Source organism: Ostrea edulis, chromosome 3 (assembly GCF_947568905.1).
Source record: "Ostrea edulis chromosome 3, xbOstEdul1.1, whole genome shotgun sequence".
In the NCBI taxonomy this organism is placed as follows: Eukaryota; Metazoa; Mollusca; class Bivalvia; order Ostreida; family Ostreidae; genus Ostrea; species Ostrea edulis.
In genome coordinates this window covers 72,165,382-72,187,704 of record NC_079166.1, presented here as the reverse complement: position 1 = coordinate 72,187,704, position 22,323 = coordinate 72,165,382, and the positions used below count along the sequence as shown (strand labels likewise).

The 22,323-nt window shown below is 34.3% G+C and overlaps 1 protein-coding gene across 1 annotated transcript in view; it reads left to right on the top strand.

Annotated features, from left to right (window-relative positions):
- The window catches only part of LOC130052800 (uncharacterized), a 33,571-nt gene extending 15,207 nt beyond the window's left edge, over window positions 1-18,364 (top strand). The window contains exons 3-10 of the mRNA XM_056158825.1: window positions 1,166-1,373; window positions 6,060-6,167; window positions 9,706-9,799; window positions 12,430-12,617; window positions 12,970-13,023; window positions 14,352-14,417; window positions 14,693-14,863; window positions 15,203-18,364. Of these exons, the coding sequence (XP_056014800.1) occupies window positions 1,166-1,373; window positions 6,060-6,167; window positions 9,706-9,799; window positions 12,430-12,617; window positions 12,970-13,023; window positions 14,352-14,417; window positions 14,693-14,863; window positions 15,203-15,360 (1,047 nt within the window). The 3' untranslated portion in view covers window positions 15,361-18,364. The remainder of the gene's footprint in view (window positions 1-1,165; window positions 1,374-6,059; window positions 6,168-9,705; window positions 9,800-12,429; window positions 12,618-12,969; window positions 13,024-14,351; window positions 14,418-14,692; window positions 14,864-15,202) is intronic.
- Window positions 18,365-22,323: the final 3,959 nt, after the last annotated feature.

Here is a 22,323-nt window from a genome sequence, read left to right as displayed (position 1 = left end):
TGGCTTTCAAAAAAGACAAAAATTTAAAGGACATTCTCTGGTACATCAAAAACACAACCTATTGTTAGGAAAGAAAATGTATTCGTGGCGTGTGGTGCTGAAATGTGTATTTTATGTCAAAATATCATTAAAACTGATCATTTAAGGAATGTAACGGTAGCAGATATCATTTACAGAATTATATCAATTGTAAATCCAGCATTGTAGTTTACGATTGTTTTGCGAAAATGCAGCATAATTGTATATGAGGAAGAAACGGTGGTAATTTTATACCAAAGGCATGTTTTGAATTTGTTATTTATTAGACGAGAAACTGATGACCCCGTTGCTATTCATTTCAATATAGATTCTCATTGTATAGAAGATTATTCTATAGTAGGAGTTTAGAAATTTACAGATGATACTTATCGTAGCTTTAGAGAAATTTTATGGAAGACCTACTTGAATACTTATGTACATGTGCCATTTGGAAAAAACAAAATAACATTTTTGTTTTTAGTAACCAATGTCTTGTATGCAAAGAGCGCCTTACATATGTATATGATAACTGATTTTATCCATTTAAATGTATACATTTATGTATTTTCGATGAAGTACTTACTGTAATATTTCATGTTTGTATTCACTTAGGCCAGAAGTTGACTGCTTTGTGATTAAAATTTCTAAAACCTTTTCTACCTTACTTTCCTAATATTAAATTGTACGCATATTCATATTTGAAGATTTCTCCACGGGGCCGGGCGAGTATTGTTTTAATTCTATAAATTTATTTTTAGTCATTATTTATTAGACTTTTTCCCTTTTCGAATGTTTTTTCGTGCAATATCAACTTTGACGGTACTTTTCAATTGTAATATTCACTGTGATGTCATACTACGTTTGTGTATGTAGTCTTGCGTTTCGTTGCTATTGACTGATAACACGATTAAAGAAGGTCGATAACATGATCTAAATATTTCAAGAAAGTGTTTAGATTTTTTTCTTTTACAAACAAGATACTTTTTTTTCTTTGTACCTATAAAACTTTGGGGAAAAAAGAACAAAACACAAAAACATGGATTAGGTACATTGTATATTTCTTTATTATAAAACGTGCTTGATAAAAAATTTTGAATCATTCAAAATATATAGGAAAATTATCTTTAGCTATTGTTCCATCTTACAGAGAAGATGTAATTCGTCATTACATACCCAGAGGGTGACAGACCACTGCCCAAGAAATGAAGACGAGTTTGAAAGAAGGGACAACAAATTCAATTGTTCCTTTTACCCGCAAAATTGCACCAGCCAATCGTCGTTTTCTTACCACTGTGTGCCTAATGCGTGGAGAAATGCGTCCGTGGAAGTATGTGCAATAGCTACTACAATTGTAGGTAAGTGGTACACATCATCAGTTCAAATGATAAACCAAGATGCTCTGATCCTTAGACAAATTTGACTCCAGTCTTTGACACTTTGTTTTTCCATTTAGTTCTTACAAGTTTATTGTTATTTCGGATTTCCAAAATTTCGGCTTGGGCATCACTGAAGAGACATTATTTGTCCAAATGCGCATCTGGTGCATCAGGATTGATACCATAAGGGCTTAGCATCAATATTCCTTTTCCTAGAAGAAGTATTTGTAAATATAGTGACACACTACCACATGTACACACACACACACACACAGATAGATACCTAGATGGTCGAGCGGTCTAGCGTGCTGGTTGCATGCTGGTAGGGGATTCAGTTCCGCAGGTCGTGAGTTCAACCCTGGGTAGGGGCGGAAGTGGGTATCCAAAGAAAGTGAAATTTTCTGTGCTTTATATTAAATATTTGTTCACTTTGAGCAGTTATGTTCATTTAAGAGTTAATTGCTATATCCATGATATATATATATATATATATATATATATATATATATATATATATATATATATCCAATAATAAATGTCAAGAAACACAAAACTCGAATAACAATTCACTGTTAGCGCTTTCGGCTTTAATGCCTCTTCAGACAGTTATAAAATGAAATAATATTGCAAAGTAATGTCAACATATCACGACGTAAGTAATTGTCCTTTGTGACGTCATAATAAATTACACTGGTAGCGGTATAATACACACAATAATAGACCACACTTGGAAATCAATTACAGAGTTCAGTTCAATGTAGTTTCAATTCTACACAGTTATATTTTATTAAATTTGGGATTAATATAAAATAATAGAAAATAACTGAAACAAAATAACACACACACACCATTCTAACTTTGTATCAGTCATGCCGAAATCCTACATCAAAAGCGAGGCGAATTTCATTTATATGTGGTAACGTTCACAGGGGCCTAAGATACTATTTTAATTATTATAATTAAAAGAGTTCAGTTATACAATCTGTTTTGTTTCGTTTCGTTAGGTTTCGTTTCGTTTCTGTAGATTTCGTTTCGTTTCGTTTCGATTTCGTTCCGCACTTTGCAGGTACCCGCCGTACATGGTTTGATTTTAAATAAAAATGATAATACAAATCTTAAAATCGTACAACATGCAGACGACTGCACAAACTTGTTAAGCGATCCAAATTCAATGAAGAAAGCACTAGAGATCATACATGAATTTAGTAATGTTGCAGGACCTAAACTGAATTTAGATAAAACAGAATGCCTACTGACTGGTTCATATATCAATACTTTCTCTGAATATCATTATATCCATGGAGTAAAAATCGAGAAAGAATGTATTAAATCACTTGGAGTATATCTTGGACATTATAAAAAACACAAAAAATATACAAAAAACTGGTAAAGTAAATTAGAAAAACTGGAAAAAATATTAAGTGTTTGAAAGAGACGAAATTTAACTATCTTTGGAAAGTGGTAAAAAAAAAAAGAATAACATAATTTGTGAATACTTTATGCTAAAACATGGTACTAGATTATACAGAAATAAGTTTGATTGCACCTATGCAAAGTATGTAAATATACTTGATAAGGAATTATTTTTATTCGAGGACAGACGTGTAAGGTCAGTGAACTATCTTAGGAGTGATTTTTATTACTTCATATTTTTGAATTTAAAATTCCATAAACCAATATATGAAAAAAAAAATGGGAAAATATTTTCAGAATATCTGGCAATCATGTTTGGAAAAATAGTTATATATTCCTAATAAAACACATATACGAAAGAAAAGTTGCAGAATTCAATTACAAATTATTACATTGTATTTTTTGTAATAATATTAAGTGTTTGGAAATGGTACAAAGATGTTTCTTCTTTATGTGAATTTTGTCAAACTGTAGAAGACAGTGAGCACCTTCTATTCACATGTAAACTTACAAGAAATGCATGGGAGAAAATTAGGCATTTTCTTGAAATTTCGTATAAGTTGAAAAAACATAGTATTGGGATTTTAATATGAAGTAATTAAAAAAACCAATTAGATTAAATAACATGTTTCCCTTATTTCTTTCACAATCTATAAATACAAAATGAAATGTAAATTTAACAATGTTAATATGAGGAAAACCTTCGAATGACACCTCTGGTGTGTCCAGGGGTCCGTGTTTGCCCAACTCTCTATTTTGTATTCCTAATAGGAGTTAGGAAATTGAATACCGTTCGTTATCTTCATCTTTCATCTACAAATTTTACTTGACATTTTGGAACTAATCTAATGTTTTAAGCTGCAACGAATTCAGTTCTGACAATTAGAATTTCAGATCCACACTGCAACTTTAATTTGGCTTTTTTTCCGCTTTTTCGTTTTCTTTTTCTCTTTCAGCTATTCAATTTTCTTTTTCTCTTTCACCTTTTTTGATATCTTTTTTTTCTAAGCTCTTTCGTTTTCTTTCTCTGCTATTTCAGTTTTTAGTTTCAATTTCTCGATCTGCGTTTTCTAGTTTTCTCTTTCGAACTCTAATTTCTTTAATGACGAGGGTACGTTAAGGCAGTCAATGAAAATCGTTACTGGGATAAAATCCGCGAAACAATGTGACGTCATAATTGAAATAAGTATATCACTAAGTATATATCAAATTCCAATTTTGTTTTTATGTAAGTTTTATTCATGCATAAAATAAACCTTGCAGCTACTAAGATCCAAAGAAATATGACGTTGACACATGTAGATAATTTGTTAAAGTGTGTCTCTGTAAATATGGATAAAATGTGGAATATTTTAAATATATGACATGGGATATATGGAACAGATATGTGAAACGCTGAGTATTTATTGATTTTATGAAGATGTTTTTGATTTCATTCATTGAGAATTTTGTTTATTAGGAAAATTATGCCATTTAGCATGTCGATTCGATTTTCCTCTGTCACACACTGTAATGAAATTACAAAAGTAACACACTACGGCACATACATTTAGAGACTTTTTATACACCGTGTGAAAGCTCATAAGCTAATGTACACGGCAAATACTGATTGAATCGTCTGTTGTGAAAACTTTGTTTTTCAAAAACTGCATAGCATCAGTGCAAAATGTAAAACATAGGCTAGATGGTTTCGTTTTTAAATGTTTAATAATCATTTCTTACGGAAATGATTAATAATAAACTATGGATGTTTTACCACCATTATCGCTAGTTGGACCAATATTTAAATCCTGGGGTAGTGTGTTACTTTACCATTTTCTATTAAGGTACATCCGTGATCTATTTATAACAGTCATGCAATGACGTCATACGGAAGCGCATGTTTCCATGTGGTTATGATACAAAATACCCTCATGTAAACATCCAAAATAGTTTTTAAAAGTTAGTTGCTCCCTCTCTCTGTGTAGGACAGATTTTAAAATTATGCAATTTACGTGTGTAAATGGAGTATGACCTACCTTAACATACCAACGTACTACTGAAATGCAAATTCTGTCATTTTCGCTGGTTCAGCTGTATGTTTTGGTAAATGATATGTTTATTTTTAAAATCCTGTTAAACTTTTTTGCAAATCTTGTTCTTTCATGGAAGTTTTTATATCTAACCCAAAGTGTACATTTAATTTAATCAACGCATCCTTTTTTAAAGCATCAGAAACCAGAACATTCGACAAAGCAAGAAAATTTCTTACCTAAACCATGTTAATTTCTGCTGGCTATGAAATTCAATAAATGTAATAAACTAGATAAAAATCTTCATAAAATGATATTATTTTATTCAGGTCAAGACCCGAATTATGTTATGAGTCAGAATAAACTATAAATATCAAATCAGCAAAAATAAATCACAAAGATATTCGAAGATTGACAGAAAATATCTGAATAACAAATTACCAGTTTACAAACGGTATACACAATCAGTGTCCAATGCTAGCAGTATGCTGAGCTGAATTCCCACACAAAAATTGAAACTGTCAGAAATCGGTGGTTAATTGCATTCAGTACCCAGACAGAATGCTTAATGAATCCGAACGAATGCTTAAATAAGTGCGTAATACTGCATAATCTTATAGTGTATTTACACTTAAAATGAAGTATCCAGACCTTTCATTTTTACGACTTACATAAATGGGACTACAGCACAACAAATGTTGAGTAATATTTCTATTGAACTGACACACCATCGTTCTGAAATATAGCATCTAGAATATTGTCTAGGTCACAGGGTGTCAATCAAGTACAAGTGCATTACACGATGAATATCACAGTTCACCCACATCAACGGCATCATATTGACCGATGTAAATATTTATCTTCAAAAACACATGTAGATGGAGATTAGGTCTACTTGTGCATAATTTGAACATTTGGCTGGCGACAATTTTAAAACCTATATATATTACTTATCGTAATACGATGGTATGTTGATAAGAAAACAATTATTACTGTTTGGCAATTTTAGCTAGTATTTTCTTAATTAATTCTTTTTCCTAAAGCTGGTTTATGTGTCATCGACTTAAATATTTGTGTAATTGTCCGCATTTTCTAACATTGACATAAATGCACACATTTTTTCCTCTTTCACATGATGAATTGTCATGAACTCTCAACATGATTTTAAATGTATCTCAAAAGACATTATCCTTGCAATGAGATAATTGATAACTAAATCATGATGTTCTTATTTACATAGGTTCTACGTGTGCAGAGTTTAACTATGGAGGGAAAATGGTTCAGGAGCACAACAAAGGAAAATGTTCATCATGTCCTTTTAGATATCCATCGACAGAGGCTTACAAATGTATGTCACGTTACATTAATTTTTGATTTTGTTCATATTGTTGCAATAAGATGTTTGTTGAATTACAGAAGTAGTGATAATTTATTATAGATAATCTCATTTAGTCTGTTCGACTACCGAGATAGTTTTAGGATTTTATTTATCGATGGTTGATGGATGTTGACCTCTTTTTATATTCTTATCATACAGTTTTACACAACAAGAGGCCCACAGGCCTTATCGGTCACCTGAATACTAGTGAAAAAGTATCACTACTTCCATTGGCTATGAAATGTAGAAAAAAAATTCCTGTTCTGAATATCTAAGCTAAATTCTAATGTTCAGCAACAGTATAAAACAAGACGTGTTCTTAAAACTTCACTGCCTTCAAAAGTGCATACACTGATGAAAGGCTTTAAATAACAGGTGTATTAACATTAAACATCAAAACATATGACTAATTTGGACTCATCCTTAAGTCATAACCCTGGGTTTTGAATAAAATTCACCATTTTTGTACATCCTATTCTGCTATTCCTAAGTATGCATTTAGATTTTATACAGTATCAGCAAACTTACACATAAATACTATATACAAAGTGTTGCACCACCATGGGGTCAGAACCCTTACTCCGGGGATCATCAAATTTACAATTTTGTTAAAAGACTACCTGCTCTATCCATTTACTTTCAATTTAGTATCAACAGTACTAACGAACATTTTATTTAAGTGTTTTACACATAAACACTATATACCAAGTTTGGTCCCGCCCTGGGGTCAGAACCCCTACCCCGGGGATGATGAAATTTACACTTTTGGTAGAGCCCTCCCTGCTCTCCATCACCATGCATTTATTTATTTTTACACGTGTACGGTTCTTGAGAAGAAGATTTTTGAAAATTGGTCAATTTTGGTCAGTTTTTGCCCCGCCCCTAATGCCCCAGGGGTGCAGGAATCCTGAAATTTACAATTTATGCTTCATACCAAATATAAAAATAATTGGAATGACAGTTATCAAGAAGAAGTTAAAAATGTCTATTGTTCACACATTTAATAACTGACCAATTTGGCCCCACCTTGATACCAAAAACCCCTACCCCGGGGATCATCAAATTTACAATTTTGGTAAAGGATTACCTGCTCTTTCTAAAAATCTATTTAGTTTCAATATAGTATCAACAGCACTAAAGAAGATATTATCTAAGTGTTTTACACATAAACACTATTACCAAGTTTGACCCCGCCCTGGGGTCAGAAACCCTACCCCGGGGATCATGAAATTCACCATGCATTTAGTTTTTCTTACACGTGCGCGGTTCGGAGAAGATTTTTGAAAATTGGTCAATTTGGGCAGTTTTTGCCCCGCCCCTAAGACCCCGGGGTGCAGGAGTCCTGAAATTTACAATTTATGTCCCCATTGTTTCAAAGATGTTTCATACCAAATATGAAAATAATTGGAATGATGATTATCAAGACGAAGTTAAAAATGTCTATTCTTCAAACATTTAATAACTGACCAATTTGGCCCCACCCTGATACCAAAACACCTACCCCGGGGATCATCAAATTTACAATTTTGGTAAAAGACTACCTGCTCTTTCTAACTATCTATATAGTTTCAATATAGTATCAACAGCACTAAAGAAGATGTTATTTAAGTGTTTTACACATAAACACTATTACCAATTTGGGCCCCGCCCTGGGGTCACAACCCCTATCCTGGGATCATGAAATTAACAATTTTGGTAGAAGACTTGCTGCTCCCCATCACCATGCATTTAGTTTTTCTTACACGTGTACGGTTCTTGAGAAGAAGAATTTTGAAAATTGGTCAATTTTGGGCAGTTTTTGCCCCGCCCCTAAGGCTCCAGGGGTGCAGGATTCCTGAAATTTACAATTTATGTCCCCCTTGCTCCAAAGATGCTTCATACCAAATGTAAAAATAATTGGAATTATAGTTATCAAGAAGTTAAAAATGTCTATTGTTCACACATTTAATAACTGACCATTTTGGCCCCATCCTGATACCAAAACCCCTACCCCATGGGATCAACAAATTTACAATTTTGGTAAAGGACTACCTGCTCTTTCTAAATATCTATTTAGTTTCAATATAGTATCAACAGCACTAAAGAAGATGTTATTTAAGTGTTTTACACATAAACACTATATAACAAGTTTGGCCCCACCTTGGGGTCAGAACCCCTACCCCGGGGATCATGAAATTTACAATTTTGGTAGATGCCTTTCTGCTCTCCATCACCATGCATTTAGTTTTTCTTACACGTGCGCGGTTCTAAAGAAGTAGATTTTTGAAAATTGATCAATTTTGGGCAGTTTTTGCCCTGCCTTTAAGGCCCCAGGGGTGCTGGAGACCTGAAATTTACAATTTATGTCTCCCTTGTTCCAAAGATACTTCATACCAAATTTGAAAAGAATTGGACTCGTAGTTATCAAGACGAAGTTAAAAATGATCATTGTTAACGCACGACGGACTTCGGACGACAACCGATTGCAATAGCTCACCTGAGTTACTGGATTTACTCAGGTAACCTAAAATGTCTGCGTGAGAATAAAAAATGGCCTTCATCTCGACATTTAAATATATTGAAGACGTTTCATCTATTAGCAACAATCATTTTCATTCATTTATTGATTTCATTCAGTGAAATCGAAACAAAAGACACCACTGAGTCTGTCACATCTCCTTCGTACTAAGATATTTTACTGGCATATATTTATGTTAACGGCAAACTAGCAACTCAACGTTCTGACAAATGGGATGAATTTAGCTCCCCATATTTATATACCAACATTCCATTATCAGCTCCATTTGGTATTTATGTCCCTCAACTGATTTTATGCGCAAGAGCTTATTCTGCGTATGACCAGTCTTCAAATCGAGTAAGGATACTAACAAATAACTTGATGGTACAGGAGTTTAACAGTCTCGAAAGAAGTCAGCAATTCGAAAATTCCGTGGTCGTTATAACGATATAGTTTGCGAATACCACCTGTCATTGGGTCAAATGTTGAATGACGTGTTTCATTTTGGCTGTTAGGTCATTCTTTACACACTGATTTTACCCATGAGTTCCTCCGTTTAAATGATTGGGAAGATGGTTCTCCGTGCGTGTGAGTGGTAGACACGGGATACGTACTCCTCCTAGGCACCTGATCACACATCTAATATGTGCAAGGCTTCGTGTTTGCACAACTTTTACTTTATATTCCTTATAGGAGTTATGCTATTGATCACTGTTCGTTATCTTCATATTTCTACTCAGTCTATCGGCTATGGTAACTCTAAAAAGGCTGTGAAAAGACATCCGGTTGTATCAAAACACTAAAAGCTGGGGAAGATGAAATGATCTTTGCTTGGGGTGGAAAGAGGAGGGTTAATCTCATTATATGCTGCATAAATTCCCCACATATGTACCACACAAGCATAGGAACATAATTTATAGAGTAAGTTACATATCATATTAATTCTATGCATGTGGAAAAGATTCGTTAGAATGTTCGACTGCATATTAATTACAGAAAATTCATTTTCAGATAGGGAATGCTACAGCCATGAAAAAGACCAATCGCCTAAAAGAAAGAACATCACCGGAAATGTTAACTCAAATGACACAGTGCTGTCTAATAAGTATGCTGATTATATAGAAATCGCTTATCCCATGTTTACGAATTGTATTGTACATCAAATCGTTCACTGAAACATCAAACCAAATGTCATTCTAGGCTTAATGGGGTTGTTTGCATATCAATTCAAACTTGATGATTGATTGACTTATTATTTAACGTTCCTCTCCAGAATTTTGCACTGATATGGAAACGCCACCATTGCCAATGCAGACCTACAAAATTTAAGCCTATGCTTGGCGTTTGCGGTCTTTCAGCAGGGGAGGATCTTTATCGTCCCATAGCTGCTGTACCATGGGGTCTTGGTTTTTGCGGTCTCATTCGCAGGACCGCCCCATTTAGTCGCCTCTTACAGCAAGGAAGATGTATATCTATTTAAACGATTTAATTCAAAATATATATCCAATGTTAAACTTTGAGTACATTGTGGCCCCACTCTGGCCCTAGGACTTTATAGCTTGAAAAAATCTTACAATACGATACAGAGTGATGCTTGCATATCAGTTGGACAATCTGCACCCCTTTTATTCTGAAAAACACATTGTGCAGAAAAGTGTCTTATATCTCCACGGTAGCCAATGTCATATTTCCAACCTTTATGACATACCGCAAGTTGGAAGTGATAAAGAAGTGCCAAGAAATGCTCAGAATGCATTATTTTGCACCATTTATCCTTAAAGCTTCTGGGCGCGTATTCGGCCCCCTGACCCCCTGACTATTGGGAGTAACCTTTAAATCAGATCCCCCCTTATGACTTTTTAGAATAACTAGAACTTTGGAAAACAATTAGTAAATAAGCAAGCACTTTGATGTATGAAAAACTCCCTCAATATATTCCTAAGGTGGTATACACACTAACAAAGGGTGTAAATGGGGTAAGGCTGGAGGGGTTGTGAAAATCACGTAATTGGGAAGTGCTAGACCCCCGACCCCTCTTTCACAAATTCCTGGGTCCGCCTATGCCACGTCATATAGTGTGAAGTCCACTAAGGCACATTTTCTGATTTTTGAGTTGACTTTACTCGGGACACCTTAACCACACTGTGTCATGGTATGAATTAACTTGAATCGGTGGTTTATAAGTAATGAAAGGTGAAGATAACCATCATCAATCTCATAACTCCTATAAACAATACAAAATAGAGAGTTGGGCAAATACGGACCCCTGGACACATCAGAGGTGGGAGCAGGTGCCTAGGAGTGGTAAGCATCCCCTGCCTGTGAACCCTATATATTGATCAGGTAAACGGAGTTATCCATAGTCAAAATCAATAGGCCATTACGGCCTAACAATCGGAGGCAACACGTCAAACAGTATTTGGTTGTATTGGCAAACTAGATCGTTATAGTCACCATATAATTTGCGAATTACTGACTTTAAACGAAACTGTTGAAACCCCTATGTACCATCAACTTGTTTGTCAGTAGCTTGCCTCGATTTAAAAACTGATCATACGCAGACCAAGCTCTTGCATATCAAATCAGTTGAGAGATATAAACACCATATGCAGGTGATAATGGAATATTGCTAAATAAGTATGGGAAGTTGCTGATAAAGAAGCTGAAATCATCCGGTTTGTCATAAAGTTGAATTTCTAGTTTGTCGTTAATATCCATTTTCAATAAAATATCAAAGTATGAAGCAGAAGTGGACGACTCTGTGGTGGTTTTTATTTCGATTTCATTGGGATATATGGAATTAACATATGAATGAAAATTGTTATTGTTTATAGATAAAACGTTGTCGATATATCTAAATGTCGAATTGAAAGACACAGTAAGGGATTTTTATTTCCCAGGTAGAAGTGTTTGCATAGATCCTACTTCATATGAAGATGAAAGGTGACGATAACGAACAGTGACCAATTTCATAACTCCTTTATGCAATACAAAATAGATAGTTGGGCAAACACGGACCCATGTACACACCAGAGGTGGGATCAGGTGCCTAGGAGGGGTAAACATCCCCTGTCGACCGGTCACACCCGCCGTGAGCCCTATATCCTGATCAGGTAAACGGAGTTATCCATAGTCAAAATCAATGTGCCAAGAACGGCCTAACAATCGGTATGAAACACGTCAGACAGCATTTGACCCATTGATAGGTTGTATTGACGATCTAGATCATTATAACGACGACAGAATTTGCGAAATGCTGACTTCAATCGAGACTGTTGAAACCCCTGTACCATCAACTCGTTTGTTAGTAGCTTACCTCGATTTAAAAATTGACCATAGGCAGAACAATATATAGCAATATATATATATATAGCAATATATCTTATAACTTTTTTTTCTTCTTAATTCTTGGGATTTGAGAAAATTCATTAATACACCACCCCATTTTTGCTATATCTTAACTATTTGGCTTCTCCCTTCACTTCAACAAATTCGATCTATGTAACCCAAAAATGCTTGGTTAAAAGTGACCTGGTGACGCCTGAGCAAAACTGTAAATGTAAAAAATAATAATCAGAAAATCTTCGGATCGTTGGCCTGAAAACAAATAGGATAGAGGTTTTTTTTTGTTTTTTTTTACATAATCAACTGTAATTGTTTGCATGCATAGGATACTGTAACAATGACCGATGAAAACGTAATATTAGTTTACTACTCAAAAGTCTAACATTTCAGTGAATCGTCGAAGTGTAACGTGGGATGTCCTGATGCTGATCCTGATGTGAATGTAAGATGGGTGGCAGTGATACTTGCATTTATATCAGCTATAGTTTTTGTGGTATCGATAATAAGGATTTATAAAAGAACCCATTGGAACCCTAGAAAAGATACTAACAAAATGGTGGAATCTCCTAACATTCAAGGCAAGTTGGAAATAGTAGATGTTTTTGATTCCCGTTGCCTGAATGTAAGATTCAAAATTAAAATGGCAAGAATACGAATGAAAAATGCAGTTTTGTTTGACTGTTTAAGGAAAAGTGTTTTTAAAGATCACGAATTAAACTAGAGAGAAGCAATATTTTCAATAAATATCTGCGATATCCTAGCTCTGCATGAAAATGGGTTTATAACATTTGAATTCATTTCACCAAGCAATACAGACAAAACTACGAGTGTGTAAGATGTTTTGAACAAAATATTTCTCAGAATGACTACTCCTACGTTGTTTTTATGGTTTTAATAGATTCAAAGAATCTCTTTTTATTTGAAATATAGGTTGTTATGAAAAGACAGAAGAAGGCAAAAGACTTTTAAATCACACAGAAAATAGTAAGAATTTTGTTTCTCGTCCTAACCTTACGTTTGTTCAAAACATTAAAAACAAGTATCAGATCATTATAATTGGTTTTTACAGTAAATCAAAGATTCATTGCCATTAATGGTATCAATTACAATACGTCAGTATTGGTAGAATATTCACTTCGTGATCAGGAAGTCGTGTATTCGAGCCCCGCGCGTTCCATGGCCGTGTCAACCCTAAGACTTTAACAATGCAATGATTGCTCCTTCACCAAATGCTCGGCATTTAGAAGTTAGAAGCACAGGTCTTTCGGATATGAACTTAAAACGGAGATCTTGTCCCGCGACAAGCGTTGGCATGGTAAAGAATTCTCACCGCTACGGCCCTGGTCGTCAAGCATAAGTATTTTGAGTGAAAAATTATCGACGGGACGTAACACAATCAAACGAGCAAATCATAGACATTACCTTAAATAATGAAATATTGAACTTGTAAAAGTGTTTACTGCACAATTATGGTAAGATGAAATGTTTGTCCCTTAGTAAACATCAATATGGAATATCTTTACCAATTGCTTAATGGTAACTTTTAATATTGGAAAACAAATGTAATGTAATGAGAGATAGGTCAGTCACATATGTAACTAGAAAATGCTTTAATTTCAAGTCGAACTTATTTGGTCAGCTTTGATAAAAATCTCAAACATTTCTGGTAGTTAAAGGGTTAATGGTACATTTTGATATGGGTAAACAAATGTATTGAAATATTTGTCAGTCACATACATGTATATCTGGAATTTTAGGCCATATTGTCACTAAACTAATTGAAACTAGTTACACACAAAAGAAGTCTGAGAAAAGCAAATTAATTCGTATTAAATATGCATTGCTTGAAATTGCCACAATTCTTTATATTAACTAAGGTTAAATCAAATCGAATTCATTCCGTGGGAATCTGAGTTGGAATAGGTCCTTACTACCCCTTTGTTGTAAGAGGGCACTAAATGAGGCGGTCCTTCGTATGAGACCGGAAAAAACGAGGCCCCGTGTCACAGCAGGTGTGGCGAAATAAATATCACCCCCTGCTCAAAGGCCGTAAGCGTCGAGTATAGGCCTAAATTTTGCAGCCTTTTACCGGCAATGGTGACGTCTCCATATGAATGAAAGATTCTCGAGAGGAACGTTAAACTATATACAACCAACCAACCAAATCAAATTAAGAGCAAGTTGGACGTTGAAAATGTTTACTGCTTTCACCTCTCTACTTTAACTTTGAATCGTGAATTGAAAAATGTTAATGGTGCCATATTGTAAACGCACTTACCAAATAGCAAAGCATTCTAATGTTTTCTCCGCAGCTGATCATACGAAGACCGGGATCCCTGAAGATGCTATACACAAAGGCTACTTTTCACCAAATAGAAGTAGGTATTACCCAAAATATGCGTGTATGAGTGATTGCAATATTATAAAGTTTAAAGTTTATGGACGCTTCTTTTGAGTAAATCTGAGTAGGGATCGAGTAATCTGCACGAACAACACCAATTACGAAGATTAGAAAATGTAAAAATGTCTGGTTTTGCAAAACAATAAAAAAAAAGTCCATGCTTCCGAGAGAGATATATATATGGCACATACAAACAGATGTTGTTCAGTTTTGAATTTCAGTTATATGTCATCATGGACATTTCAAATTCAGAAACGCCAGTCATCCCAGCACATGATATCAGCAAATCCTTCACATCGTTACACGAACCTGAATATCCGATTTACCTAACCTTCAGTATAAGGCTGCTGTCATTTTCCGAATCCGAATTCCCACTTACAGATAAAACTGAAGAACTAGCCAACGCAGGATTTTTTTATGAAGGTATCTTGTTTAGATAAAGCATGATGTAATTAACAATAGTATACAATATAGAAATGTGTGTAACACATGACGCTTTATACGCCGCAAGGTGGTTTATGAAGAAAAAGCATAGTGTGTTGCAAATCATGCCATAGTGTATACCATGGTGAAGCATTAATAATTCTTTCCAGGGAATAATTGACCAGGATATCTTGCTTGAATTCGTAATCAAAGAATTAAATTATTTGTTAAAGCAAAAGTTTAGATTAAAGAAACGTATGTATATCTTTTAAACTTTAAATGTAAATTGTTTAAGGAGATATGCTATTTTGTGTAGAAACTGCTTTCGTTTTGTTTTAGGCTTTGAAGTCTGTACACAATGCTTCCAATGCGGTTGTAGAAAGCAGGATTGGAAATCAGATGACAACGCATTATTAGAACACCTGCGTCTGAATAGCAATTGTTCGTTTGTGCTGTCAATAAAGAAAGGAAATGAAGGTGTACACAACAATGAATAAGGAGGAATATATTTAGAGGCAAATCACTTAAGAAAATTAACTCCTGAGCTTTTGAGCACAACTGCGCAGGATGCTACAACTGAGTATTTAATCGTTCAATACTGATCCCAACGGTGCAAACATATTATACATTTATTAATGAACCCTATCAAGTTGAGCATTTTTGTGTCAATTCAAAGCTTGTTGTATTTTTATATTATAAAATTATTTCATCATATCTGTAAAGTCACGTCTTGGTATCCAATATATTCCTTACGAAATAACATTGGCCATTACATTATATCAATGTATAAAGATGTAATAGCAAATGAATTATATCAAAAACTTTAAAAAAAATTATAGAGTCTACAATTGGGGGATATAAACCACACTTCAATCTTCATGTATAGAAGATCATTATATTGTATGCAATGAGATTTAAACACACAAACACATAACAATATATAGAATAAGATTTAAACACATACATACATACACACAAACACATACACACGTACACACACATTGTATACAATATATACAGATTTGGATATGCACATAAATACCGGCACTTGTGTGTATATTTCGCATTTCTCATTCGTTGAGAAGATGTAAATGTAAAAGAGTGAATTTCGATAAGGATGATTTTATGTCCACGAAATTCCAAAAGTGATAATCATACCAATCAGAATAAAACTTAAATCCTCCTAATTTCTCGCGTAGAAAAATATTTTGTTAAACATAACTGATTCTACCCACAAGCACGCTGAGGTTAACATTGAAAATATGCTGGAGTACCTCATTGGCAATATCGTCGTAGTCTTTCGTGATCAGGTCTTCCAACAGTTTATTGCAATTCATATGGGCAAGAATTGTACTCCTTTGTTATGAAAGGTGAAGATAACGAACAGTGATCAATTTCATAACTCCTACAAGCAATACAAAATAGATAGTTGGGCAAACACGGACCCCTGGACACACCAGAGATGGGACCAGGTGCCAAGGAGGAGTAAGCATCCACTGTTGACCGGTCACACCCGCCGTGAGCCCTACATCCTATATCCTGTTTATATGGGTATTGAAGGTGTGTATATGGCAAAGAGTTTGATTTTCTTCAATTTTTTTAAAAAGAAAATTACATGTTATTGAATTTAGTCAATTTTGAGGAATTATTACATAGAGAGTAAATGGTTTTTCTGTTTTTCCTTCGACAATTTTCAACTGAGGACCTTTTTATTTTACCGAGTATTTGTATTGGATGGAAGATGTGCATGTGGCGAGAATTTTGCTTTTCTTCAAATTTTAGGAAACTTACAGGTTGTTGAACTTAGTCCATTTTGAGGATATATTATATTAGATGAAGGACATGGTTTTTCCATATAACTCTTCCCAGTTTTAAAACTAGGGTATTTGTAAAGAACTTGATGTACATAGAGCATGGATTTTTATTTTTTTATTTTTATTTAAATTTTGAATATTCACAGATTGTTGAACTTTGTTGAATTTGGGGAAATATTTGACATACAGAAATTTTTGTTTATCTATCTACCTCCTGTCACAGTTTTAAGCTAAGAACTTTTATTCATATTATGCAAAGAAAGTATTGCACAGCCTGATGATGGTTGATACTACTTGAAGCAAATGTCTAAAAATATGGTTTCAGAAAAACACCCTATCTAAGCATTTTCACAGGAGTATCATATCCCGTTTGCGGTGGTCTTGTAACAGAGGATACCGGTCTATCAATATTTCATTCCAGTCCAGTATTGCTGGTCCAACTCTAAGGTTATACCTTTTTATCTGGAAATTAACTGTTTTATCCATGAAAGGTGAAGATAATGAACAGTGATCAGTCTCTTAACACCTATAAGCAATACAAAATAGATAGTTGGTCAAACACGGACCCCTGGATACACCTGAGATGGGATCAGGTGCATAGGAGAAGTAAGCATCCCCTATCGACCGGTAAACTGGTTATAAGCTAGAATACCCTTGTGAAAGCTTTCAAATATGATATGTGTATGTCACGACACAAAATATACTTTGTTGGATTTTTCGAGGTGACGTAAGTCAGCCTCGTATGTCAGACCCCAGCTTCAATGGCGCCCTGTTTTAATCACTACCATTTGCGAAATCACTTTGATTTTTAATATAATAAATTTGTTGTCACATATGCTAATGCAACGTAAAAGCTGTCACAATTCACTTTGAGATTGATATAGGATCCATATGTTTACCCTCTATGATAAGCGAGTTAAATAATAATTTATGAAATCGCAATTTTTATCCCTTCGATATGAAACAAAGTCCACACATCAAAAGGAATCGCGAATTAGTGTTTAGGTTTGTAAACAAGATCAAAATTATTTGTCGTTTGCCAACATTTTATTCCACGATCTTAGAAAAACAGAATTGGACTGTAGGAAACGATTTGCATTGCTTCTGTATTCATTCACATTTTCACATATAGACGGGGAAAACATGGTCTATTTTTCTCTGGGAATTCTGGGTAAACAGCTGTCTCCTCTTATGTCTGAAAATTATGTTAATTAGCCGATTTATCGCCTATCAAAAAATAGTTCACATTGATATTATGTTCCATTTTTATTAAACTGTTATATATAAATTCTGTTTTATGTCAGATTGAAGAAGTCTTCCTTGTATGTGATCTGTTGTATTTATCAAGCAGAAATTGTGTGTAATTAGAATTTTAATATTAAACTCTACACTATTTCTCTGTATCCATACGCGCCACGCTATCCTGTTTATCAACAAGGAGAAAACGTCTTGCCTGAGAGAACTGATATATTCTTGCCAACGCATTAACTCAAGGTAATTATCTGAAACCCAATGTGTTAATTTCGTACAATTTTACCAAAATATTTCTTTTGGACGCATTTTTTGAGATTTTAATACTAAATCTGGGTGTAAACATGTAATCTTCGATCGAAAGGGCCGAGCGCCATTTCCCGCGCTCTTTCATGGTCAAGTCAGATAACTGTAAACATTGATTAAGAAATATAAATGAACATGTTTTTGTGAATATATTTGTTATTCAAGAAAAGAACTCCATTGGAAGTAATATATTGGAAATCAAGTTTACATTTCTTTGTCACGAAATATGATTTATCTCAAGAGTTGAATGAATTATCTCAAGAGTTGACACTTGTTTTCAAGAGTTGATATTTCAAGAGTGGAAATTTTCTTGGACTGGTTTAACTTTGACTCAAGAATTGAATGAGTTATTTCAAGCGTTGACAGTTGTTGTCGTCATCAGATATGAAGGGTAGCAAAAAAAAAATCATGATTTTGATAGTCATCAAAGGGAGAGCACAAAATCTGTCCAAAAAAAAAAAAGAAAAAGTCACAATGTAAGAAAAGATCCCATAATTTTGAAATGCGTGTCTGCCAACTTTCATCAAGGGTCAGAAACTTTCTCAGAATATAGCAGAGGTAAACAATGTGTAGCAAATTCACTTGTGTGCATTGCATTTAATGCAGTTAACCAAAAATTGTTTGGAGATTGGGATGCGAATGATATTCATTTTGTTCTCAAAAAGGTGATGTTTTATACAAGCATGCAAGACAGGCCTGTCCACATGAACATCTTAACCCAGAGGACTTGCCCAAAAATGTTTGTATTCAAAATCAGTTGCTTCATGTGTCTGCTTTACCAGTTTATGCAGGGGAAATACAATCAATTTTGTTCATATGAACTCTTTTAAGCGGAAATACCCAAGAATTAGTGAAAATTTTGTCACATTTTTTTTTACAAACCTCAACAACAACCACCACAGAGTAAAAAACACTGTAACTTATGTGAAACCTTCGTTTCATAGTGTTGATTCAAGTATGTTCAAGTAATAACCCCCAGGGGTAGGGTATGCCAACAATTGGGGATCAATACTTTACAATGAAATATATAGGATTTTTAAAAAAGATCTTCTCAAGAACAACAAAGGCATCATTAAAAATATTGATATGGAAGCATCCTTAGTTAGTCTAGATTCAAGTTTGTCTTAGTTACGACTCCAAGGGGTTGGATGGGACCACATTTTTAAAAATCTTCCTACTAAACACATCCTTGGGAGGTCAGATGTGCATTGTGGCCTATGGGTCTCTTCCTCACATATAGCTTAATTATGATTGTTACTCAGTTTTAGAATGTTTCAACAGTTAACACATTTCATTACCTCAAATTGAAGGTATAACATATGCTTCTGGATTACAAATAATACCATCCAACATATTATATCCTTCATTTAATTCGATCTTGCATTAGAGTCCATGCCATTCATTGCCAAACGTCACCTCGTTTCAGTACCTTCAGTACTTTGATTATATATGCAAATAGACCTAATTAACTTTGAGAGAATTATTGCTGCATTATCATCAGTGATTACATATCGAGAAGTAACATATGCATTATGTTGAAATGCAGAAGTAGCATGACAATTTTGATGATTATTCTGGTAATACAGAGATATACTGTCCAAAAACGCAATGTATCTGAATTTTCATTTGTGTTCTTCATGGCCCAGTAAAAACTAGTTTTTAATCTAGCTGCTTTGTCTGCCAAGTGTGGGTGCCATGGCTAGCCAATATTTTTTAAATAGCAGAAGGCGATATTCCAAAATCTGTTGTAAATATGGCATAAGAATGGGTCAAATGTCAGTTTGTCAGAATGTAAATTTGTCAAAAAATAACACGAGAGCACCTTCATGGTTTCTGTTTTGATGTACATTGTAAATTGGTACCGTATACGTTTTACATTATGACCCCTGGGTCGAGACCTCTGCTGGTGGACTGTTAGTCCCCGAGGGTCTCTACAACCCAAAAGCTAAGTACTTCGTTACTAGCTTGAAAATACGGATGTATATTTAATCGGTGATAAATTTTAGAAATTCATTTCAAAATAAAGGATTATCTCCCTCATGCAAGCTCTTATCCTTGGACGAATTTGACTTCACTTTTTTTTTGGCACTCTGTTTTTTCCCTAAAATAGCTCTTGAGGACTACAAGTTTACTGTTATTTCGGATTTCAAAAGTTTCGATAGAGCACCACTGAAGAGACATTATTTGTCGAAATGCGCATCTGGTGCATCAAAATGGGTACTGTATAAGTTTTACATCAAAACATTGCCTTAATTAAATATGTATTTCTGATTAATAAATTACAATGATTGTAATAAAAATTATAGTTTAAACATGTTTCTCGTCAAATATCATGTAAAATATTGCAGTTAACCCTCTGGCTGTGACAATCTTGTTTAAAATACGTTACGTCACTGCGAGAAAATTTAACGCCACCAACAATTTATTGATTGACGTTTCCCGCGGCAATCATAACATGTGCGTGTTGTCTCTTTAGAATTTTTTGATAACTAAATTGATCTTTATTGAATCATTACTGGAGTTGTTTGTTGTATTTCATGTGAATTTTTTTTTAATTGATTAGAAATATCCATAAAATGACCGTAATCATAGAATGACAGAAAAATAATGTAAATTTAGAAAATGCGTTTACAACTACCTTGAAAATAAAATACTAGTGCCCAATGAATTTGTTCTTTTTATTTTGTCATTACTAGATATAAATAATCATAAAGTTTAACACAAATCTAAAATAAAACCCTTCTCACATCATGAACAGACATAGCTGAAAGTACTGTCATAATCAACTCATATATACCCCAATGATATCTATTGGGTTGGAATAGTAAGCGATACTATTGCCTGTGATTTACCCAAGATACATGAAAGGTGAAGATAGCGAACATTGGTCATGACTCATGTAGCTGTGTTTTCTACACGCATTTCTTGTATCAGTTGGGATGTCAACAAATTTTTCTCCATTGTCCAGACAAATCTTGCAGGGCTTTTTAATGGAAGAATCTAAAGTGTCTTTTAACATTCGGCATATATTGTGTAAAATGCTCACCAAATCTCTTTGACGTTGTTCCATGAAAAAAAATCACAGTATTGTTCATATTGCACTGGTAGAAATCAACTGCATAGTTATGCGTGTACAAATCTGAAGAGAAAATTTTAAAACAATTCGAGTTTAGCTGAGTTGATGCTACCAGCCAATCAGGATTCAAAAATGTTGAGAGAGTACTGGATTTTATGAATAACTCATCCTTCTGAAACTCTACAAACTATGGCTGAATATGAAAGAATGGACCTGTCAACATATCACTGAAGGATCAGAAACCAACTTTAACGGACGCGTAATAAAGGTCAACGCCAACATCTTGTGTGATAGTAAAATATCCTGTAGTCTCTCACATATCATGGATGTAAAGAACTTTATATACAAGCCATTCTTTTCGGGCTCGATTACGTGTCAACAAACAACATATTAACAGTCCCGGAATTGTGTGTGTGGACATTGCTGCAAGTCGCTGGAAAATATAACGAAAATTGATCAATCTCAAAACTCCTATAAGGAATACAAAATTAAGAGTTGGGCAAACACCGACCCCAGGATATACCAGGGGTTGGATCAGGGTTGTCTGGAACTTATTTAGTGTGGGAAATAATGTAATAGTCATTCAATCTATTCTGGGCTTTTGAGGGCATATGAAGCATCATGTAATAAACATTAGGGAAAAGGACAGAAAAATTCCAAATGGATGAATGTAAGACAAACATAACGTACAGTAATCAATACCATATAACTCCTACAAACAATACAAAATAGAAAGATGGGAAATCATGGCCCATGGATACATCAGAGGTGGGATCAAGTGCGTAGGAGGAGTATGTAACATCAATATGACAGAAATAAATCTGAAAATTCAACTCGCAAAATATGCTTTAACTGGAATTTAAAACATCCGTTTCATTACTTAATATATCTAGATGTTTTCATATAGAATTTCAAAATTCTGCAAACATGTGATAAGACCTTTTAAGTGTTATATTGACAAGTGCTAATGGGGTATCCCCCACTTCCATTTCATTATACGCCCGTGGGGATCC